This window comes from Chiloscyllium plagiosum, unplaced genomic scaffold (assembly GCF_037043375.1).
Source record: "Chiloscyllium plagiosum isolate Xiang-an unplaced genomic scaffold, Cpla_swu_hap1 HiC_scaffold_6, whole genome shotgun sequence".
Classification (NCBI taxonomy): Eukaryota; Metazoa; Chordata; class Chondrichthyes; order Orectolobiformes; family Hemiscylliidae; genus Chiloscyllium; species Chiloscyllium plagiosum.
In genome coordinates this window covers 20334069-20359609 of record NW_028270144.1, presented here as the reverse complement: position 1 = coordinate 20359609, position 25541 = coordinate 20334069, and the positions used below count along the sequence as shown (strand labels likewise).

Sequence of the window (25541 nt, the reverse complement as noted above, 5' to 3'; positions counted from 1 at the left end):
AATCCCCGTCCAGTGTGTCTCCCCGCTCCCATCCCCGTTCAGCATCCACACCGCACACCCCGCCCCTGTCCAGCGTCATCTCCCCATCAGGTGTGTCAACCCCAATCCCCCTGCAATGTCTTCCATACCCTGTGCCCTGCCATCTCCCCTTCCTCTGTCCCCCCACTTTCTCCATCCCAACTCTCCCCACCTCTGTTCCACCCACTGTCCACCATTGCCACCTCACATCCTCCCAGTCTCCTTGTTCTCCAACCATTTCCATCTGCACCCTGTCCTCACATCCTCTGCCTGCTGGGTCCTATTACTGGATCTCACTCTCTAATAGCACTGTGGGTGTACCTATACTAAATGGACTGCTACAGTTCATGAATACAACTCACCATCTGCTCAAGAACAAATAAATGTGAGTAATAAATGCTGGCCCAGTCAACAAAGCACACTTCCCATATAAAATAATAAATATAATTTTAAAATGTCATTTAGACAGTCACATACAAAGGAAGACAATAAATATGCTGTGATTGTCTCATGTTTTTAACAGATTGCATAGGAAGAAAGAATGAGAGGATGTTTTGCAAAAGAAAACACAAGGCCAGGATTTAGGATCAGTTTGTCACTGAGGGTGAAAACCTGAAAGGCCACTCAGGAGAGCACTTTGACTGTTGAGTCAATAGGTGACACTTGTACAGTTAAAGGTTTCAGCATCAAATTGATGGATACAATTAACTTCATAGAAGCACAAGGAAGTTTTTACCATACTGGAGAGAATGAATCAGAAAATCAACCCAGCCTTAGACCAGATACGGAGCTTTCTAATAGGCCTGTTTTGGTCCGACATATTCGCTGAAGAACGGAGTTAGTTTGTAGGGAGGCAGATGATGAGAGTTTTCCAATGTTTAGCTGGAGATCATGCAAAAGTATTGCGAGATAAACAGTATGATAACAGAGAGGCAGTGATAATTTAGCAGTGGACATTAAAGATGCTGACTCCATGCCTGCAGATGGCATTAGTAGCGGTGGCATGCAGATGACAAAGAGTAACGACCAAGGAAAGATTGGGCAGTCGAAAAATAATACAATGCAATAAGAACCACATGAATAAACTGATACTTCTGTTGCATCCCACTGGACACCAAATGCTATAGTAAATAACATCAACAGTCAAAGGCAGCTGCATTGGGATAGGAACAATCTAAATTTCAGGAGCAACAACCATACTTCAGAATTTCTCCATGTAACTGAACACTTACAAACTTAGGTATCAATTTGTATTACCTGTGCTGCACTCTATTCCTTCTGGTTCACTAAATGCAGCACACTACACCAAGTGTGATCTAACTAGGTTTCATTTGGCCGTAACAGGGATTTTTAACTCTATGTTATAAAGGCCAGAACTCTGTTGGTATTTTTTGTTTAATTACAGGATGACAAAATCAACATAAAAATATTAGATGGAATTTAATACCAACATGTGGAAGACAATAGTTTGGTTAAAAAATAAAACAATAATTAACCATACTTGGAGAGAAACTTATATGATGGAAAGGCAGAGGTATTTCAGAATTCAGAAACACAGTACATCACCTGAGCTGCAGGAAAACAATTTTGTTTCAACAACTGGGTCCAAAATATAAAATCACTTGATGATACCTTTGAAGTCTTTGCACAAGCTGGGATATGAGCCTGTCAGAAATGCCAGGACAAGCCTCTTCTACCAAAAAAATGGCTTCCCTTAGTTCTTCTACCGCTTGAGCATTACCGCCTCCAGCTCGGCTCTTCTCCTTGAGCTGAAAGGAAATGCAATCTGTCAAAACAATGGGAACGTGCTTCAACCCATCAATACACTGGGAATCAAACCATTAATCAATGGGAGTAAGCATAAATCCAATGGGGATATGGGCTAATCTGTCAATCATAGGGAACATGTGCCAATGACTGGGAATGTGTGTCAATGCAGTGGGAATGAGTCAACCCATCAAAAGACACTGGGAATGTGCCAACACAACAATACAATGGGAAAATGTGTCAATTCGGCAATCAACCAGAATGTACATTAATCAATGTATCTGGTGCTGCACGGTAGCTCAGTGGTTAGCACTACTGCCTTACAACATCATGGATCTGGACAACTGTCTGCGTGGAGTTTGCACGTTCGCCTTGCATCTGCATGGGTTTCTTCTGGGTGCACAGGTTTCCTTCCACAGTCCAAAGATGCACAGATTAGGTGGATTGGCCATGGGAAATGCTGCATTATGGGACAGGGTGGGGGAAATCTGCGTGGGATGCTCTTTAGTGACAACTTGATGGGCCGAATGGCCTATCTCCCAACGGTCATCTCTCACTCATCCCACCTCCATCCCACTCAAATAACTAACTTTTGCATACCTCAGTAAATAATGGAGAAATAATTGTCGGTAAACACTGAGACAGCATGTGCTTTGGAGCATCTTCTACCTATAATAATAAAAAAATGAGGTTTAAGAGTTATTCTCCTTATCAGCTGCAACTCTACTTCAACCAAGTTGAATAGTGGTTAAGGTGAAAACAGACTTGCACATTGAAGCAAAGACATAAAACTTTAATACATCTCTCAGCAAACCTCAATGACAATGGTGATAAGGCCTATTGAAGGATGTCCGGTTAACATATTTGCATTTTCTATTTAGAGATGCTGCTATTTTCAATAGGGTTTCATTTAGAAGCCAGCTTGCTCTAGGTTAACCGTTTAAAATGATGGGAACTTCAACAATAATTACACACAATATTTAGTGCACCAAGGCAGACATTTGGCCCAACACATCTAAACCCGATGTTTGTGCTCCACTTTCATTTCACTTCCATCCAACATAACCTTTCTTTCCCTCACATGTTCATCGTGCTTCCCCTTTAATGCATCCACATGATTAATTACACTAAATTACCCATTGTGTTCAGAGATGTGCACGTTAACCTTAGGAAATGCACAGTTACAGAGCTAGGGTAGGAGAATGGGTCTGGGTGGGATGTTCTTCAGAGGGTCGGTGTGAACTTGTTGGGCCAAATGGCGTGTTTCCACACTATAGGGATTGTATGGATTAATCTCATTCACTCTACTTTTAAGAAAATTCCACACTGTCCAGGTTGAAACAAGCCACTCCTGAATCCATCAGATTTAACGGTAGTCCTTTTATATTTTGTCCTTTAGATATGAACTCTATATCTACCCCATCAACGCTTTTCTAATCTTCAATACTTGGTCAGGTAGCCTTTCAGTCTTCTTCTTGGTCCACCTCCTCCAACCCAAAAACTTGCCTTACCCCAACCCAATAACCACCACCCATCACTCTCCCCAAACTCGCTCATCAACCCCCACCCACTGTACCACCTCACCATACACACAGCATGAGAAGTACGCCACCTTGTTCAGTCTTGCTTTGTGTAAGTGAATCAGGTTTCACTAAATAAGATTTCCCAGAACCTGCTGGCAATTACAACATCACACTTCATAGAATCTCAATGTTACCCAAGCTACTGAAGCTAAAATATTTCAATTCATCTTGCCCCCTAACTATAGCAATTTAAGAATTGTGTGAACAATTTCTAAAGAAAAAACATCAAACTAAGAAGGTGGAACCGTCAAATACCTGATCCCTCTCAATAAGATCTTCGGGCTGCGCAGCTCCATTTTGTAGCTTGATTGGATCTTTCTCTTTGATTGTGAAGATCCAGTCACTTGTGTCATTTCCTCCTGCTGCTTGTCTGTCACTTTCCCTATTATTATTGAAAAATAATTATTTTATTCTGTGGAAAGAAAAGGTCTTCATTGAAAATCATTACACCAGAAACAAATGAAGACTATTTTGTTATTTCTGTTGGAAATGTCTCAGTAGATAATACTTTCCTCTCAACCACAAGGTAGTAGGTTCAAGTCCCACTCTAGTCCCTGAGCACAAAAATCAAGGTCAACAGTCTAGTGCAGTGCTCCCTCAATCCTGCACTGATGGAGGTGAAGCCTTTCGGATGAGATGTTAAACTGAGCCTCAATCTGCCTGTTCAGTGGTGTAAAAGAGCACGTAGCACAATTTCAAATGAGAGGAGAATTAATCCCAGTGCCCTAACCAGTATGGTTATTATCAGATTATTGTTTGTCGGATTTTGCTGCATGCAAATTGCCTGTTGCGTTTCCTACATTAAAACAATCAGTTCACTTCAAGAAGTACTTCACTGACTGGAAAACGCATCGAAACATCCGATGGTCACAAAAAGCACTAAGTAAACATAAGCCTTTATTTGAAGGATTGCAAGAAAAGCAACAATTTGGAATTGCATAGCCACTTAACATGCTTTAGAAGTGTGAAATGAAATTCGAGACAGTGTGACATTAGAAGACATTAAGGCAGGGGCTTGATCTATGAGATAGATTTCAAGAAGCATTTTAAAGCAGAGAGAGTTAGAAGAATGCAACTCCAAAGGTTAGGGTCTAGACAGCAGAAGATCAAGGAAGAAGCGTGAAGTAGAGGCATGGTAGAGATCTTAGGGCCCTACCCCTAGTCATATAGGTATTGTTGGCCAGGCCAGCATATACTGTGTATCCCTAACTGCTGTGAAGAACTGAGTGGCTGGTAGATGGCCATATTCCTGAGTCTGCAGTCATACATAGGCCAGGCTAGAAAGAGAGATTACATTCCCTAAAGAACATTAGTCAGTAAGACGGGTTTGACAATTCAATAGTTTCATTATTACCATTTATGATACAAGCTTTTATTCTCCTAATTAAGTGAATTTAAGTTGCTCTGCTGAGATACAAACTCATGTTTTTGGATCATAAACAGTAGCCTCTGAAATAGTAGTACAGTAGCAAAACCCAATCTCAGCCCTGCTGGGATTTTATCATCCCCTCAGACTACCCTCCCCAGAGGATGAACAATCAGTCCTCAGTAAAGGCTTCACCTTCATATCCCTTATGCTCCAAGATCAATGAATTTGACACGCATTATGACATTGAACATTTCTTACGCCACTTGCACCTCACTTTTTCAGTCCACCCTCAGAGGACCCCTTCTCCCGCGTCCAATACACCCCATCCACCTGGACACCCCGTGCTGGCCTGCTACCTGCCCTCAATCTCTGCATTTCTAACTGACGCCGTGACAATGACCGCCTCAACTTGTCGACCCACTCACCCACTCCTACCTTTCATCTTCGCAATCTGCAGCCCTCCACTCCAACCCCAACCCCAACCCCAACATCACCATTAAACCAGGAGACGGGGTGGGGGGGGGAGGCTATAGTAGTTTTGGCGCACTGACCACTACACCACCTAAGCGAGGCACCATCTCGTGGCCACCTCCTCCTACTGTCCCTTCGACCACGGCTTTACCTCTCATCACCAAACCATCATCTTCCAGACCATCCACAACCTCATCACCTCAGGAGATCTCTTATCCACAGCCTCCAACCTCATAATCCTGGAACCCCGCACCACCCAGTTCTACCTCCTACCCAAAATTCACAAACATGACTGCCCCGGTCAACCTTATTCCTGTCCCACTGAACTTACTCTGCATACCTTGACATCGCCCTGACCCCCTTAGACCAGGAACTCCCCAGCTATGTTTGGAACACCACCAACACCCTCCACCTCCTCCAGGACTTTCATTTCCCCAATGCCTCATCTTTATCATGGACAAGCAGTCCATGTATACATCCATCTGCAATGACGAAGGCCTTCAAGCCCTCCAATTCTTCCTCTCACACAGACACAATCAGTACCGTTCCACTGACACTCTCATTTGATTGGCTAAACTGGTCCTCATCATGAACAATTTCTCCTTCCAATCCTCCCACCAGGGGCACCTGCATGGGCCCCAGCTATGCCTCTTCATCTGGTACATGGAATTGCCCACCTTCTGCAGCTACACCTGCACCTTTGCCCACCTTTTCATCTGCTACATCGATGTTTGTATTCGTGCCGCTTTGTGCTCCCACGTGGCAGTTGACCAGTTCATCTACTTTACAAACACCTTCAAACCAGACTTCATGTCCACCTGGACCATCTTGAACACCTCCCTCACATTCCTGGACCTCTCCATTTCCATTTCCGGCGACTGACTCAACACAGACAGCTACTACAAACCCACCGATTCCCACAGCTACCTGAACTACACCACGTCCCACCCGGCCTCCTGTAAAAATGCTATCCTTTATTCCTAATTCGTCTGTCTCCGCCACATCTGCTCCCAATCTGGAGGACCAATTCCACTATAGAACATCCCGGATGACCTCCTTCTTCAAAGCCTGAAATTTCCCCTCAATGGTCAACGATCTTCTCCATTTCCTGCACCTCCACCAGAGATATATTTCCCTCCCCACCCCTATCAGTGTTCTGGAGAGACCTTCCCTCCACCATCCCTTTGATAGGACCACGATACCCACCAACCCACCCTCCAAACCCGGCACCTTCCCCTGCCATTGCACACATGGTATCTACTGTGTCCATTGCTCCCAACGCGGTCTCCTCTACACTGGGGAGACAGGTTGCCTATTTGCAGATTGTTTCAGAGAACATCTCTGAAACACCTGAACTAAACAACCCCACCGCCCTGTGGCTGAACACTTTAACTTTCCCTCACACTCTGCCCTTGGCAGGTCTTGGACCTCCTCCATCACCAAACCCTAGCCACCAGATGTCTGTAGGAAGAACGCCTCATCTTCCGCCTTGGGATCCTCCAATAACAGGGGATCAATGTGAAATTCACCAGTTTCCTCATTTCCCCCACCTTATCCCAGATCCAACCTTCCAGCTCAGCATACCCTCATGACCTGTCCATCTTCCTTCCCACTTACCTGCTCCATCCTCCTCTCTGACCTATCACCTTCACCCTCACCTTTATCTACCTATTGCATTGCCAGTTACCTTACCCCCAGCCTCACCCCCTTTCTATTCATCTCTCAGCTGCCTTATGCTACAAGCCTCTATTCCTGATGAACAGCAATTGCTCAAAACATCAATTCTCCTGCTTCTCGGATGCTGCCTGACCGGCTGTGCTTTTTCAGCACCACACTTTTCGACTCAATAGCAAAACCTCATAAATCTACCTTAGATAAAAACATGACTTGCTCATCTTTAAAGATAAGTGACTCTGGGGCTACACTGGTTGCAACACTAATCGCAACACTAATCCAGTCACATTGAAGCTTGACCAATTCCACAGAATCACAATATACAATACGCCACAGAGGCCGTTTGACAATTGAGTCCACACCAGCTCTTTCAAAGATATTTCCAGTTAGTCCCAAGCTGGCAATTTAAAATACACACCTGCTTAAAGGATTTAGCTAGGTGATCAACACAGAATGTAGAAAGTTTGCGAGATCTACAAGCAGCTAAGGTTGCATAACTCAGAGTGCTTTTATCTCAACCGGATATACAGATAAAAGTCATCGCAAAAGGAACGAAGTTACGGATGATAATCAACACTGGAATGCAGAACCTATTGTGAGAAACGGAAATTATAGCATTCTGCAAATTGGAACTTTATTGGGGGAGGATTTTTAACCTTTTTGGAGCTGGAAAAGCATATTTCCAGTCGTCAAAATGTGTTATCCACCCAAAATAGTTCAGATAATGAAAACGTACTAGCGCATGTCCAATCTGAGCTATGTTTTAGATCATAATGACCCTCTCCCAGCTTTTCAAAAAGGAGCTAGGCAAATTGAAGTTAGCCACTCATTGGGAGATGGTGCTTAATTTTGGTCTCCTTGTCACTGAACTAGTAGCACTGGAGAAGGTGCGAAAAATATTTATGAAGATTATATCAGAACTGAAGACAGTGCAGCTATCCAGAAAGATTGAACAGGCTGGGACATTTGTTTGTTTGAAAAGAGAAAGCAACAGGATGACTTGACAGCAGTCTTACATTATGAAGGGGTTTGATAGAGGTGATGTGAGAGGACATAAAAAGGGAAATATAAATAAGATGGTCACTAATAAACTCAATAACGAAGAAACTTTAGAAGCAAGTTCTTTATTCAAGGCAGTGGTGAAAATGTGCAACTAGCTATGAAATCAGAGAATCTTAAAATGATGCAGCATAGGAGATCATTTGGCTCAACAATTTTGTACCAGGTCTTTGAAAAGCGCTGTCCATTAGTCCCAATCTCTGGTACGTCTCTAGCCCTACAATATTTATTTCCCTTGCATACTTATCCAATTCCTTTTTAACATTTTGCTACTGAATCTGCTGCCACAGGCAGTGCAGTCCAGATCACTGCTGTCTTCAAATTCAGAAACAAAACTGGACAAGGCATATAAACAAGGTAGCTATAAAGCTAGAAGTTATGTGGTGTATAATTCATTTCCTGTGCCTCCAATGGCTGTTCGCCATCTACAAGGCACAACTTGACAGTGTGAAGAATATTCTACATTTGTCTGGATGGCAGCAGCTCCAACAACTGTCAAGAAACTGGACATGATTTAGGACAAGTCACCCCATTAGACAGGCACTCCATCCACAACATCCAGACTTTCACCATCAACACACAGTGGCAACAGTATGAACTATCTACCAGATGCACTGCACCAAATCACCAAAGCTCCTACGACAACATCTTCCAAAATTGGCAACCTCTACCATCTAGAAAGACAACGCCTCGACCGGCAAGTTCTCCTCCAAGCCTCACATCATCCCGATTTGGGATTGTGTCATTGTTCTTTCAGCAGGTCAACATCCTGGGTACACACCCCAAGGACTGCAGCAGCTCAAGAAGGCAGCTCTCCTCCAACCTTTCCAGTTAGGGATGGTTAGTAATCGCTAGCCTAGCCAACAAAGCCCACACCCTTTGAAGAAGAGAAAACAAAGTGATCTTGTCCTTTGTGCATCACTTTATGCAAGTATCCTCTGGGAGCCACTTTCTGGCAGAAGCAGCCTCTCCTTACATATGCCACCGAAGCAGCAGGATTTTGAACTCTTCCATTAAATCATTTCTTTACAATTATAAAGAGTAGCTGAGGTGCACAGTATGGGTATTTTTAAGGGTCAGGTGGAAATGCAGTTGAGGGAAAATAGAATGCAAGTGTACTGGGTGAGCTGGAACAGAGTGGAAAATGGCTCATGTAGATCATTACCATGGACTGTATGGCAGACTTCTGTGCAGTAAATCCTAAGTAACCCCATATAATACTGCATGGTTATCAAAACAATTGATGTTCTATTGGTAAGACCAAAGCAAAGGAGAACTCTGTGAATGCACAGTAGAGGAAAACTTACGGGTCAGATTCATCTGAGCTGGAATGATCATGGTTCTGCTCTGCTTTCCATCTCTTGTACCGGTCAATTAATTCTGTCAAGTAAGAGGTCTTCTTGGAATTTCGAATTATGAATTTATGCTTCAGTAATTCTTTCGCTGTAGGTCTCTTAAGAAAATAAAGAAAACATATTAATCATTCTTCCTTAAGCTGCAAAGCAAAATTTCATATTTCTCATCATCACAGGAGCAAAACTATTATTATGCAATGGGAGCATAGGACTATTAGAAATTTGTTCTTTAGAAAAAAGAAGCAATTATTCATCATCAATTCCCATATTGGCTGAGGTCACACTGCCTTCTCAACACCACAAACTCACCACCAGTTATAGTAATGAGCGAGCAGCCGCAACTATTTAGAGTCATGGTGTCATAAAGATATACAGTACAGAAACAGACCCTTCGGTCCAACCCGTCCATGCTGACCAGATATCCCAACCTAATATAGTCCCACCTGCCAGCACCCAGTCCACATCCCTCCAAACCATTCCTATTCATATAGCCATCCAAATGCCTTTTCAATGTTGCAATTGTACCAGCCTCCACCACTTCCTCTGGCAGCTCATTCCATACATGTACCACCACTTGCGTGAAAAAGTTGCCATTAGGTCTCTTTTATATCGTTCCCCACTCACCCTAAACCTATGCCCTCTAGTTCTGGACTCCCCCACTCAGGGAAGAAACTTTGTCTATTTATCCTATCTTTATATCTAGGTGAAAGTACAAACTCAATAGTAATCACACTTCAAAAATACTTAATTGCTTGTAAAGTGCTTTCTGATAGCCTGAGATCTTGAAAGGCATTATTCAAATGCAAGATTGCTTCTTCTTGCTTGTTCTTCCATGCTGCTCACAAATACATTGAGTTTTACATTCATAACTTAAGTTATCATTTAGGCCCAGAACTCTCTCAAATACAGCAACCTGAGTCAAAATCTCTTAAAATGTTTAGTGTGCAGTTCTGAAATGAATCTATCAACAGATTTATCAAAAACACATCAGTCACAGTTCAACGGATAAATGAATATATAGATTTTATTCTTTTAATGCCAGTAAATATGCACTGCCACTTCTTAGGATTAAAAATTGATTGAATATTAGTCGGTGCTGACAAAATTGTTGACAATGTGCTTAAAACAATTTAGCATCTGTTCACTAATTCAGAACTTGACATGAGTACAATATAGGGACGGAATGATGTAATGGTCATGTCACTGTAGTAGTAATCCTGAACGTGAGCTAAAGGTCTATGACCATTGGTTTGAATCCCACTTTTAGCAAATAGTAAAATTGGTATTCAATAAATATCTGATAAGAAATTGGCCTTGTGGCGACCACTATTGATTGTTGTAAAAGTTCATGAGATTCAGTAATATATTTTAGGGAAAGACAAATACCACCCTTATCTGTTCTGACTCCAGACTCATAGCATTGTTGTTGACTCTCAACTACTTACTGAACAATTAAGGTTGGGCAATAAACGCTGACCAAACCCGCACTGCCCTCATCCCATGAAACAAATGTTTAAAAATCAGGATTGGTGATGCATTTGAATTGTGTCAAGTTGGGACCATACTGCACACCAGGAGGGAATTTGGATGGTTAGGAAAAAAAATTAAAACAGTAGCCAAGGTTCTCAAATCGTTGTTTTAGCAAGACTTTTAAATAACTTACAAAACTCGGTTCTTTATTCAAGCAAGCTTCAACAAATTCTTTGAGGGGTTTACTGTAGTTTCCCTCCAATGTTGGTGCATTGTTCTTCGGAATAAGGAACAAAACTTTCATTGGATGTAGCTCTGAATGTGGCGGTTCTCCTTTTGTAAGTTCTATGGCAGTTATTCCCAAAGACCAGATATCAGCCTATATAAACAGAACATTAAAAAAGTAACTTATTTCATATTCAGTACAAAATATTTGTTTCTATATGATGTGCAATGTTAGCCCTTTCAATACACTTGGGTACACATCAAACTTTTTACAGGTTGAACTTGAACCAAATTATAACCTGCCACAAATTTTCATCAAATAATGCCAAGTGCAATTTAATCTCTAGGACAGCATTTACATTGCTGTGCCAAGCTAATTGATAATCACTGGCGCTCCTGAAAAAGTCAAAACTGTTTTATGCGTGAATGCATTTACTGAAGAGAGCTGATGATATTTTAAAGAGCACTTATTATTTCTCCTCATACTGATCGATTAATTTTCACACTGTAGAGATTCTGTGATTCTGTGAAATATAAAGTCTGCAACAAACAAAAGCAGAAGAGTCACTGGACTTGAAATGTTAAATGCTTCTCTTTTTTTTAAGAGTGGAAACAGGCCCTTCGGCCCAACAAGTCCACACCGACCCTCCGAAGAGTAACCCACCCAGACCCATTTCCCTTTGACTAATGTAGCTAACACCTACAGGCAATTTAGCATGGTCAATTCACCTGACCTGCACATCTTTGGACTGTGGGAGGAAACCGGAGCATCTGGAGGAAACCTACAGAGACACGGGGAGAATGTGCAAACTCCACACAGTCAGTTACCCGAGGCTGGAATTGAACCTGGGACCCTGGTGCTGTGAGGCAGCATGCTAACTACTGAACCACCGTGCCGCTCCACAGATGCTGCCAGACTTACTAATTTCTCCAACAACTTCTATTTTCGTTAGTTTCACATCTCCGCAGTTCTTTTTTTTACTTAAATCTAGGGTCCTGCAGCAAAAGTGCATTAACGGAGCCAGACACCTTAAATTATTTTACTGCTAGATTACGCACTAATTTCTGCTGGCAACAATTGAAGAAAATGCAAGCAGCAGTACAAAAAAAAGATTAAAATAACAGACAGAAATACTTTGTACCTTTTATATCTACGTGCGAAGTACATAACTAGATATAGGATTAAGTTTTACCAAAGCTCAGATTGAGAACCATTCTGGGTCCAAACCAATGGGATTTTTTTTGCCCTTCAATATATCCTTCTATTCCTTTCGCAGACTGATACAAGCCAGGAGGAAATCATTTGGCCCACTGTGCCTAGGCCAACTCTAAGAAAAAGTTATCTCATTAATCCCACTCCCCTGCTCCTTCCACAAAGCCTTGTAAGCACTTTTCTTTTCAAGTATTTCCAATTCCCTCTTGAAACAACTGAATCTGCTTCCAAACCTTATGAGATATTGCATTCCAGATTTTCTTTGTGTAGAAGAAAAATATACCCATGTGGCCTTTGGTTTTTTTGGCAACCATCTTAAACTTGTGTCCCCAGGTTATCGCCTGAAGAAGGGCTCATGCCTGAAACGTCAATTCTCCTGCTCCTTGGATGCTGCCTGACCTGCTGCGCTTTTCCAGCAACACATTATCGGCTCTGATCTACAGTCCTCACTTTCTCCCCAGGTTATCAGACCTTCTACTGGAAACAGTTTTCCCTTATTTGCTCCATCAGATCTTGAACGCTGCTATTAAATACCCTCTTGATCGCCTCTGCTATATGGAGATCAATATCACCTTCTCCAGTTTTATCACAAACCTTAAAGTCACCATTGTTGGTACCAGTCTGGTAAATGGCTTCTGCATTCTCAGGATGTGATGTTTGAAATCAGCCACAGTACTCCAAAAGGGACACAATCAGTGATTTATAAAGACTTGGCATGTTTCTCCCTCTAGGAGAAAGTGAGGACTGCAGATGCTGGAGATCAGAGCTAAAAATGTGTTGCTGGAAAAGCGCAGCAGGTCAGGCAGCATCCAAGGGGGCAGGAGAATCGACGGTTCGGGCATGAGCCCTTCTTCAGGAATGAGGAGAGTGTGCCAAGCAGGCTAAGATAAAAGGTAGGGAGGAGGGAATTGGGGGAGGGGTGTTGGAAATGCGATAGATGGAAGGACGTTAGAGGGAGGAAGAGAGCCTCTTCAAGGAAAGCATCCTTGCAAGAGGATTCGCAGTAGGTTAAAATCTTCTAGGAGAAAGTGAGGACTGCAGATTTCCAACGCCCCTCCCCCAAGCCTCTCCTCATTCCTGAAGAAGGGCTCATGCTCGAAACGTCGATTCTCCTGCTCCTTGGATGCTGCCTGACCTGCTGCGCTTTTCCAGCAACACATTTTCCGCTTTGATCTTCAGCGTCTGCAGTCCTCACTTTCTCCTAGAAGATTTTAACCTACTGCGAATCCTCTTGCAAGGATGCCTTCCTTGAAGAAGCTCTCTTCCTCCCTCTAACGTCCTTCCACCTATCGCATTTCCAACGCCCCTCCCCCAAGTCCCTCCTCCCTACCTTTTATCTTAGCCTGCTTGGCACACTCTCCTCATTCCTGAAGAAGGGCTCATGCCTGAAACGTCGATTCTCCTACTCCTTGGATGCTGCCTGACTTGCTGCGCTTTTCCAGCAACACATGTTTCTTTCTCTAACAATCAGCCTTGATCATTCTGAATGATTGAGGGGGCTCAAATCGACTGAATGGCCTACTCCTGCTCCTATTTTCTATGTTACTTCTTAGTAACTGCACTTATGCTATTCACTGAGTGACTCAACTTGGTAGCGCAAATGGTAAAACCATGGTGTTTTCTTACTAACACATCAGCCATGATTCCTTCGAAATAGAATTTTTAAAACTTCTTTCACGCAGAGTGGCCATCATTGGCAAGACCAGCATTTTCTGGCAAATCACAACTGAAATGAGCAATTTGATAGGTCATTACAGTGGGAAGTTAAGAGTCAACCACATTGCTGTGGGTCTGCAGTTACATGATGACCAGATCAGGTAAAAATTGAATATTTGATTCCATAAAGAACTGCAGTAAGCCAGATGGATTAAATTACAATTGACAGAAGTTTCATAGCACCATTGCTAAGATTAGTTTGTATATCATAGATTTTATGAAGTGAATATACATGAAAGAGTTCAGAAAAGATTCACAAGGATGTTACAAGGGATTGGAGGGTTTGAGTTATAGCAAAAGGCTGAATAGGCTAGGGCCTTTTTTTCCCTGGAGCAGATGTCGAGGATGACCTCACAAAGGTTTATAAAATCATGCGACACATGTATAGGGTGAATAGCCAAAGTCCTTTTACTAGGGTGGGAGAGTCCAAAACTAGAGGGCATAGGTTTAAGGTGACAGGAAAGATTTAAAAAGGACCTGAGGGCTAAAGTTTTCATGCAGAAGATGCTGCATGCATAGAACAACCTGCCAGAGGAAATGGTGGACACAGGTACAAATACAACATTTAAAAGGCATCTGGATGGGTGCATGAACAGGAAGGCTTTAGAGGGAAATTAATCAAATGCTGGCAAATGGAACAAGATTGGTTTAGGATATTTGGTCAGCGCGGACCAGTTGGTTTGAAGAATCTATTTCTGTGCTGGAAACCCCCACATATGTTCGAGACACCACCCATGTCCTCCACCTCCTCCAAGACTTCTGTTTCCCCGGCCCCCAATGCCTCATCTTCACCATGGATATCCAATCCCTCTACAGCTCCATCCGTCATGACCAGGGCCTCCAAGCCCTCAGTTTCTCTCTCTCCCGATGTCCCCAACAGTACCCTTCCATCGACACACTCATTCGTTTGGCTGAACTGGTCCTCACCCTCAACAATTTCTCCTTCGAATCCTCCCACTTCCTCCAGACCAAAGGGGTAGCCATGGGCACCCGTATGGGCCCCAGCTATGCCTGTCTCTTTGTTGGCTACGTAGAACAGTCCACCTTCCGTAGTTACACTGGCACCACTCCTCACCTCTTCCTCTGCTACACTGATGACTGCATTGGCGCCACCTCGTGCTCTCGCGAGGAGGTTGAACAATTAATCAACTTCAACACACTCCACACCCTAATCTTAAATTTATCTGGACCATCTCTGACACCTCTCTCCCCTTCCTGGACCTCTCCATCTCCATTATTGATGTCCGACTTGACACTGACATTTTTTACAAATCCACCGCTCCCACAGCTACCTGGATTACACCTCTTCCCACCCGACCTCCTGCAAAAATGCCATCCCTTATTCCCAATTCCTCTGCCTCTGCTGTATCTGCTCCCAGGAGGACCAGTTCCACCAAAGAACACACCAGATGGCCTCCTTCTTTAGAGATTGCAATTTCCCATCCCATGTGGTCAAAGCTGCCCTCCAACGCATCTCGTCCACATCCCGTACCTCCGCCCTCAGACCCCATCCCTCCAACCGTAACAAGGACAGAACGCCCCTGGTGCTCACCTTCCACCCTACCAACCTTCGCATAAAGCAAATTATCCGCCGACATTTCCGCCACCTCCAAACGGACCCCACCACCAGGGATATATTTCCCTCCCCACCCCTTTCCGCCTTCCGCAAAGACCATTCCCCCCGTGACTACCTGATCAGGTCCACGCCCCCCCAACAACCCATCTGGCACCTTCCCCAGCCACCACAGGAATTGCAAAACCTGCGCTCACACCTCCTCCCTCACCTCCATCCAAGGCCCCAAAGGAGCCTTCCACATCCATCAAGGTTTCACCTGCTTATCCACCAATATCATTTATTGTATCCGTTGCTCCCGATGTGGTTTCCTCTACATTGGGGAGACTGGATGCCTCCTAGCAGAGCGCTTTAGGGAACATCTCTGGGACACCCGCACCAATCAACCACACCGCTCTGTGGCCCAACATTTCAACTTCCCCTCCCACTCAGCCAAGGACATGGAGGTCCTGGGCCTCATTCACCGCTGCTCCCTCACCACCCAACGCCTGGAGGAAGAACGCCTCATCTCCCACCTCAGAACACTTCAACCCCAGGGCATCAATCTGGACTTCACCAGTTTCCTCATTTCCCCTTCCCCCACCTCACCCAGCTCATCACTTTCCCCATGACCTGTCCTACCTGCCTATCTTTCCCACCTATCCACACCACTCTCCTCTCTGACCTATCACCTTCATCTCCACCCCCACTCACCCATTGTACTCTTTGCTACTTTCTCCCCACCCCACCCTCCTCTCATTTATCTCTCTACCCTGCAGGCACTCTGCCTCTATTCCTGATGAAGGGCTTCTACCCAAAACGTCGATTTTCCTGCTCCTCGGATGCTGCCTGACCTGCTGTGCTTTTCCAGCACCACTCTAATCTAGAATCTGGTTTCCAGCATCTGCAGCCCTTGTTTTTACCTGTGTTGTATAAGTCTAGTTCGACCAGCTGCCATGATGGGATATTTCTCTGGGTTAGTAATCCAGAAACATTATAGCAATGCAACTAACTCGCCAACTTGCACTTAAACAGCAGCTTCAAAGAAAAACACCCCTGATGCACAGATACAGAAACAACAGAAGTTGAAGTTTGATACCAAGCCACATATGGAGAATTAGGACAAGTGACCAAAACCTTGGGCAAAAAGGTAGACTTTAAGGAGAATATTAAAGGAGGTAAGACAGAGAGAGCAAGCAAGCGAGCACAAAGGAATTATAAACATTACACCCAGGCAGCGGAAAGAATAGGTGGAACAATGGAAGTCAATTGTTACAAGGCCAGAATTGGAGCACAATAGAAATTTGAGGATTGCAGGGCTAGAGGAGATTACTGAGATAAGGAGGGGAGAAGCAATGAGATCAAAATTTTAAAACTCAGACAATGCAAAATTTGTAACCAATGTAAACTGGTGAGCCGAGGAGTGATTAGTAAACAGGACTTGTAGCATCAGACCTATACAGCACAGAAACAGGCCTCTCAGTTCAAACACACCAGGCCAACCATAAACACAAACTAAAATAGTCCCTCCTGCCTGCTCCTGGCCCATATCCCTCCAAACATTTCCTATTCATGTACTTATCTAAATGTCTTTTAAACACTAAATGCAGCCACATCCACCCACTTCATCTGGAAGTTCATTCCACATGCGAACCACTCAGTGTAAAAAAGGTTGCCTCTCATGTCTTTTTAAAATCTTTCTCCTCTCACCATAAAAATAAGACCCCTAGTCTTGAAATCCCCCAACCTAGGGAAGACATACCTGACATTCACCTTATCTATACTCCTCATTGTTTTATAAACCTCTATAAGGTCACCTCTCAACCTCCTTTGCTCAAGTGAAAAAAGAGAGTTATAGAGATATACAACATGGAAACAGACCCTTCGGTCCAACCCGTCCATGCTGATCAGATATCCCAACCCAATCTAGTCCCACCTGCCAGCACCCGGCCCATATACCTCCAAACCCTTCCTATTCATATACCCATCCAAATGCCTCTTAAATGTTGCAATTGTACCAGCCTCCACCACTTCCTCTGGCAGCTCATTCCATACACGTACCACCCTCTGTGTGAAAAGGTTGCCCCTTAGGTCTCTTTTATATCTTTCCCCTCTCACTCTAAACCTATGCTTTCTAGTTCTGGACTCCCCAACCCCAGGCAAAAGACTTTGTCTATTTATCCTATCCATGCCCTTCATAATTTTGTAAATCTCTATAAGGTCACCCCTCAGCCTCCGATGCTCCAGGGAAAACAGCCCCAGCGTGTTCAGCCTCTCCCTATAGCTCAAATCCTCCAACCCTGGCAACATCCTTGTAAATCTTTTCTGAACCCTTTCAAGTTTCACAACATCTTTCCGATAGGAAGGTGACCAGAATGCTGAGTGTTAGGCTAAGTGCAGCAATGTTTGGATGTGTTGACATTTGGAGGGTGGAAGGTGGATGACCTAAAAGGAGAGAGAGCTAAATTATAGAGTTTAGAGGTAACATAAGCATGGATCGGAGTTCCACCAGTAGAAGAGTTGAACTATGTGTATTGGACATTTTTATAGACACTTTGGCAAACTATGCCTTCGTAAAAGGGTCACCTTGTCTATCTGTAGTTCATTCTGGAGAAACAGTAACAATCTGTACCTTTGAATCATATGCAGACTGTTTGATAACTTCTGGTGCCATCCAGAAGGGCGTACCCACAAAAGTGTTTCTTTTTATTTGCGTATCTGTCAGCTGCCCGGCAACTCCAAAATCTGCGAGTTTAACATCACCTTGCTCCGACAGCAAAACATTGGCAGCTAGGAAAAGGTATACAAAATTAAGTGAGTGACTTGAACATGACCACTTGGTTTAAAAGTTTGAATGCAATTTCTTACCTTTGATATCCCTGTGGATTTTCTTTTCAGAGTGCAAATACTCAAGGCCTTTTAAAATTTCTCTTAGTATTGTCGCAATCTGGTATTCATCCAATGAACCAGGTTCTAACTAAGAAAAATAATAAAACTTTTAAGAACTTAGCAAAAGATTTAATAAATAGAGACGATTCAGTCCTCTGATCATGTTCCATTATCCCACTAAATCATGCCTTTATATTCTTCAACATCATTAACCCACTCAAAACATAAGCCAAACAAAAATCTGTCAGTTTTACCACTTTCTATCACAACCTTTTCAGAGGCAATTACCAATGGGCAATAAAATGCTGGCCCAGCTAGTAATGCCTACATCCAGTAAACAGACGAGAAAAAACACAAAACCTGAGGCACAACATGCCCTCAGGGGAGAAAGTCAGACATTTCTACTCCCCTATGTATTAAGAAATATTTCCTAATATCACTCCATTTGACCTGGCTCTAATTTTAAAGAGTTCTTCCTTTTCTTAGATTCCTCTCACCAGAGGAAATAGTTACCATTTACTCTCTCATGATCTTTAACACTATCTTTAGATTGCTCCTTTAACCCTCTATACTTGAGAAAAAACAAGTCTGGTCAATTCAACATGTCATTAGAGTTAACCTTTTCAGGGGCAGCATTATTTTAGTGAATCAGCATCGCACCCACTCCCCAAAGGCAATACAATCTTCTGAGATGTGGGAATAAGATCATGATGAAATGCTTTAAATTAAACACATGCCACTACAGTTCCTTTCAGCACAAATCATAACCTATTCCTTTTTCTTCAGGTTGTCATCTATCTTTCCCTTAAATTACAGACTTTGCATCTCTATTTTATAATCTGTCCATTTGACGTGATAATTCAAAGCTCCAATTTGTAAGTGATGCTCAAAAAAGTTTTGGTGGGATATATATTCTCAGAATAGTCAAAATAACTACTCAATGAGACAGAATTTCGGTATTCAGTTGGTTCTCTAGATTATCTTAACACTTCCTTTTCCTGATTTCACAAATTTTGACATTAGCTAGTCTTATAATAACTTGAATAACTATGTTAGATTTGTGATCAATCAAGCTAGCACTGTAAAAAGGACTACAGATTTTCCAAATGTTAGGGAGGGCAATAAAGTTGCAACTTTCACGATTCAATTTTATAACCATCAGTGTATTTTCTGGAATTTCAATTTCTCACAAAATTTCAAACGTTACTTTTTAACTGCTTTGCAGAAAATCTATCTTGAGAGCTGCATTTAAAAATCAAACTAGTATTTTAGTCTGGGCTGACACCGATATCAGGTTCATTTTACTCTAATTGAAAAGTGTTATTCACTTTATAAAAGCACAGTTCTTAAAACAAGACTGGGCAAAGTCACAAGAGCAATTTCTCCATGGTATGTATTGCAGTGATTAAATTTTTATTTCTAAGAAAAGAAACTACCTCCAAATGAATTTTCCACAGCAAAATTTAAAAATAATATACTTACCAGATCTAAAGCTGAGCCACCACCAAGATATTCCATGATAATCCATAATTTTGTATCCTGCATGACAAATGATTAAAACTGTTTGCAAAGTGAATCTTAACATTTTAACAAGCAATGAGAAAACTTGGCCTATTGCAAATTCCGCACTTCCTTTGTTTCACCATTGGCAGCTGTTACATTAGATGCTTAAACTTTGCAATAACGTGCAAGATTACGAAAGGATTGAATGCTCTGGAAGCAGGAAGCATGTTTCCGCTGATGGGTGAGTCCAGAACCAGAGGACACAGTTTAAAAATAAGGGTAGGCCATTTAGAACAGAGTGGAGGAGAAACTTCTTCACCCAGAGAGTGGTGGATATATGGAATGCTCTGCCCCAGAAGGCAGTGGAGGCCAAGTCTCTGGATACTTTCAAGAAAGAGATGGATAGGGCTCTTCAAGATAGTGGAAGCAAGGGTTATGGGAATAAGTCAGGAACAGGAAGTGGATGATTGTGGATAATCAGCCATGATCATAATGAATGGTGGCGCTGGCTCAAAAGGCCGAATGGCCTACTCCTGCATCTATTGTCTAATTCCTTCCTGAAACCCTTCTGTCCAAAATGAGACCTTAAAATCTACTTCTTTGTCCAAGCTTTGAATCACTCATCCTTAATACCTCTCAGTGGCTGTGTCAACACTTGCATACTCTTCATGGTAGAACACTAATGGAAGTTTGTACATTATGAACACTTAAACATCAAGTAATTTTATATTCCTATTAGCTAGATTTCCTCAATTAATCTCAAGTAATCTTTCATTTCTATAAATCAAACAGCTCAATTTTAAGAGTGAAAACACAGAGACAAAACATAGAAAGCTCAAATTAAAAAATGGAGGGAAGTTTAACGCAGTGCCACACAATAAGGAAAAAGAAAAGCCATGGTGACTATCCCAAATCAGTCCTTGCCTTTCCAACTACACGTACATCCTGTCCCTCTGGATTCCCTCCAACAACTTGCCCACCACCGACGTCAGGCTCATTGGTCTATAGTTCCCTGGCTTGTCCTTACCACCTTTCTTAAACAGTGGCACCATGTTAGCCAACCTCCAGTCTTCTGGCACCTCAACTGCGACTAATGATGATACAAATATCTCAGCAAGAGGCCCAGCAATCACTTCTCAAGCTTCCCACAGATTTCTAGGGTACACCTGATCAGGTCCTGGGGATTTATCAACCTTTATGCGTTTCAAGACATCAGCACTTCCTCCTCTGTAATATGGACAGTTTGCAAGGTGCCACCATCTATTTCCCTACAGTCTATATCTTACTTTTCCACAGTAAATACTGATGCAAGATACTAATTTAGTATCGCCCCCATTTTCTGCGGCTCCACACAAAGGCCGTCTTGCTGATCTTTGCGGGGTCCTATTCTCTCCTTAGTTACCCTTTTGTCCTTAATGTATTTGTAAAAACCCTTTGGATTCTCCTTAGTTCTATTTGCCAAAGCTATCTCATGTCCTCTTTTTGCCCTCCTGATTTCCCTCTTAAGTATACTCCTACTGCCTTTATACTCTTCTTAGGATTCACTCGATCTATCCTGTCTATACCTTACATATGCTTCCTTCTTTTTCTTAACCAAACCCTCAACTTCTTTAGTCATTCAGCATTCCCTATACCTACCAGCCTTTCCTTTCACCATAACAGGAATATACTTTCTCTGGATTCGCGTTCTCTCTTTTCCAAAGGATTCACACTTTCCAGCCACCCTTTTACCTGCGAACATCTGCCCCCAATCAGCTTATGAAAGTTCTTGCCTAATACTATTAGAATTGGTCTTTCTCCAATTTAGAACACATCAATTAGGAGCAGGAGTAGGCAATTCAGCCCTTTGAGCCTCTCTGCCATTTAACATGATCATGGCTGATCTTATCCTGGTCTCAACTCCAGTTTCCTGCCTGGTCCCCATAGATCTTTGTCCCACTTTTCATCAGAAATGTATCTAATTCTTTCTTGAATCTTTTGATTGATTCTGCCTCTACTGCACTCTGGGGCAGTGAGTTCCACAGATTCACAACCCTCAGAGAAGAAGTTTCTTATCAGGTTTGAACCTACCTCCACTCACTCTATTTCTATGACCTCTTGTTCAAGACTGTCCCACGAGGGGGAGCATCTGTTCAACATCCACCTTGTCAATCCCCTTTAGTATTTTATATACCTCAATCAAACCCCCCCCTTATGAGCACCATCAGCCAGGTGTCAGATGAATAGCCTCGAACAATGCAAAAGGTCCCAAAATAAAATAAGGTTTTGCTTAGCTTGATCTAATAATCTAATGTGAAGATTCTTGTTGTCTCACAAACTTTGAAACATGCTGAGAAGAAAGGCACTATAGAAATGCAAGCTAACGAGTCTAGACAAGACATTAGAAAAGACTAAATCAGTTTCCAGGGATTTATTTACAGGAGCCAGGGCATTTTCATAAAAGTAGAATGGCAGGGTGTTGATTTGTACCTTTTCAGTGATAGAATCACTAAACAAGACAAAACTATAGTATTATATTTACTTAATAATCAAACATGTGAACAAGAATGCTCATTTGTAGAAGGCTGAACTAAACTCTCAATCAGCTTGGATGCTGGAATGAGTCGCTATTGATATTCATAGCTGAATTATTCACTGTAGAACAGCTACAAGTTTGTGCCTTCATATCAACACAAAAGTGGGATCACAGCCATGCACCAACGAGTTTTAGTACCTTTAATTCTTTTTATGCATTTACAGGATATGAATGTCACTGGTCAGGTCAGCATCTATTTCACATTCTTAATCACCCATAAGGCAGTTAAGAGTCAACCACACTGCTGAAGATCTGGAAGCACACGTAGGCCAGACTGAGACAGGATGGCAGATTTCCTTCCCTAAAGGACATTTGTGAACCAGATGGTTCTGGTCGCCCTGCTGTATGAAGGATATTATTAAATTGGAGATGTTTCAGAAAAGAATTACGAGGGGCTGGATGATTTGAATTGTAAGGAGAGGCTGGCTAGGCTGGGACATTTTTCACTCAATCTTTGAGGGTTGACCTTATAGAGATTTATAAAATCATGAGGGGCTTTAATAAGGTAAATAGCAAAGGCCTTCTGCTTACAGTAGAAGAGTTGAAAACTAGAGGGCATATTTTAAGGTGAGAGGGGAAAGATTTAAGAGACCCGAGAAGGCAGCTGTTTCACACAGAGGGTGGTCGGTTTGTGGAATGAACTGCCAGAGGTAGTGGTAGATGCAGGTACAGTTACAACATTTAAAAGACATTTGAACAGGTACATAATAGGAAAGGTTTGGAAGGATATGGGCCAAACACAGGCAAGTGGGACTAGGTTATTTTGGGAAATTTCGTTGGGACGGACGAGTTGGACCGAAAGGTCTGTTTCTGCGTTGTACAACTCCATGGATGCATGCGCAGTTCTGGGCACCATACCAAATGAAGGAAGTGAATTCATTGGAGGGGGTTCAGAAAAGGTTAATGGGAATGATTCCAGGGAAGTGACACTTCGGTTATGAGGAAAGATTATAAAAGTTGGAACTGTTTTCCTTGGAGGGGAATTTGCTATAAGTTTCCAAAATCACAAGGAATCTGAAAAGAATATATGGGATAAACTATTCCTGCTCATAAAGGGGTCAAGATCTGGAAGATGCAGTTTTAAAGTGTTTTGCAAAAGAAGCAAACAAGATGCCAGAAATAACTTTTTCATGCAGCAAAGTCAGGGTCTGGCAATTTCAACTTGGTTGCAGTTTTAACTGAGTCTTTAAAGAGGGCAGTGGAAAATTACTTCAATAGTAACAATGTGCAGGGTTATATGGAAAAGGCACAAGATTGGCACTAACTATGTATTACCACAACCCCCTTTTGCTTTGCAACATCATCTTTTGTCTTTCAATGCCTTTTAGGAAAACAATTTGCCATCCTTAGTCTGGTCTGGTCCACGTGTCTCCAGATCCACAACAATGTGACCAATGTTTAACTACACAGTTTATTGATGCACTTGACAGACATCAGTGAACTTTTTTCACTCACTATTGGGGATCATTACCGGAAAGACGGTACGGCAGAGCTTAACAAAACGGAGTGGAGCATAGAAAAGCTAAATATCTCCGTGGCATGGCAGAATGTTCCTGCAATAGTGCTACATTAGAGCAAGACTCAATAGTACATTATGCGGTCCAGCCAAATCTAGGTGGTAAATAGCTCAACTAGCTGCCTGCTGATTTAGTTAAAATCTGTATCTCTTTGATTTAAGAGAGGGGCAAAGCAAGCTGTTCTTGATGTAGACTGGGGGCTGGGGTTAATAGCCAACATAAGAGAAAATCGTGGTTTTAACTGAGGAACAGAACAAAGCTGGAGGCAAGGTCGTAGTTGAGTAGACCATCAACTGGATAAACATCTTGATTAATGGAGGACCAATGGATAGATAGTTCAGATTTAGCAAAATACACTCCCAAATGAATTGTGAAGGGTGGATACAGAAATATATAGGAATGAAAAGGGGAAAAAAAATGTGGGTGGAGATCAATATAAGGAAGTCATCAGAAAGGGTCTGTGATTGGGGCAGCACCAGTGCTGGCAAGGTCAAACATTCAGTAGTAAATACGGATGGGGAGTTTATATTGAGGGAGCAATTAAGGAAGGGTAGGAGGACAATAGGAGACAGAGAACGATGAATTGAGATTGTCTTCAGAAGAACATCCCGTTTACATCAGCTGCCACAGCCCGGAACTTCAAAGACCCCCAAAAGAAAATTAAAACATATGCTTATCTCCATTTATGAGCTTTCTTTCCCCCTCAACTCCACCTCCCCTACCCTATAACTCATTCTATTTTTGCATGCTAATGCTTGCATGTCAAAGGATTTGAAATAGGTTTTACTAGAACAAAGAACAAAGAAATTTTACAGCCCAGGAACAGGCCCTTTGGCCCTTCAAGCCTGAGCCGATCCAAATGTACTGTCTAAACCTGTCGATCAATTCCTAAGCATTTGTATCCCTCTGCTCCCCACCTACTCATGCATCTATCCAGACGCATCTTAAATGAATCTATCATGCCTGCCTCTACCAAACGCCACCACCCTCTGTGTGAAGTATTTGCTGTATCCCCCTTAAACTTTCCACCTCTCACCTTGAAAGCATGACCTCTGGTTATTGAATCCCTCACTTTGGGAAAAAGCTTGTCTTTATCCACCCTGTCTATGCCCTTCATAAGTTTTCACTTGAATGAATTTTACAGTAAAACTAACTCCTCTTCCTTTGTTAATTCAAGAGATCTGTTCAGTTTATGTTATCATGTAGCTTTACACATGGTCAAATACACACTGAACGGGAAAAAAAATGAAATCTTTTTAAACAGTAAAACACTTATAACCAACTTCGGGAGTGAAAAGGGGTATTTATTCTCCTTTCCGATTTGGCCATACACTTGAATCAAGGTTATTACCTACAATAAGCCCATGGATAGCAAGGACCTTATTTATGTGTAAACAAAATGTGGAGAGAAGTGGTGAGAGCTGATCCACTGGAGACAGTATATAGGGTTGATGCTGGAAGAAGTTGGTCAGAGGAGGACGATACGCATTTGGGGCTGCTGCATACAAGGAAGCAATGATAAGTGTCTCGATGAACCCCTTTGGAGAATGTCAAGAAAAACAAGAAGGTTCATTTAGGAGCTGAT

General features: G+C 42.5%; 1 protein-coding gene across 1 annotated transcript in view; it reads right to left on the bottom strand.

Annotated features, from left to right (window-relative positions):
* LOC122550506 (serine/threonine-protein kinase 24-like) overlaps window positions 1–25541 on the bottom strand; it is a 51486-nt gene that overhangs the window by 5332 nt on the left and 20613 nt on the right. The window contains exons 3-10 of the mRNA XM_043691330.2: window positions 19844–19900; window positions 18341–18449; window positions 18105–18262; window positions 10960–11145; window positions 9249–9394; window positions 3624–3750; window positions 2386–2454; window positions 1651–1787 (exon numbers count right to left, since the gene is read on the bottom strand). Coding sequence (XP_043547265.1) covers window positions 1651–1787; window positions 2386–2454; window positions 3624–3750; window positions 9249–9394; window positions 10960–11145; window positions 18105–18262; window positions 18341–18449; window positions 19844–19900 — 989 coding nt within the window. The remainder of the gene's footprint in view (window positions 1–1650; window positions 1788–2385; window positions 2455–3623; window positions 3751–9248; window positions 9395–10959; window positions 11146–18104; window positions 18263–18340; window positions 18450–19843; window positions 19901–25541) is intronic.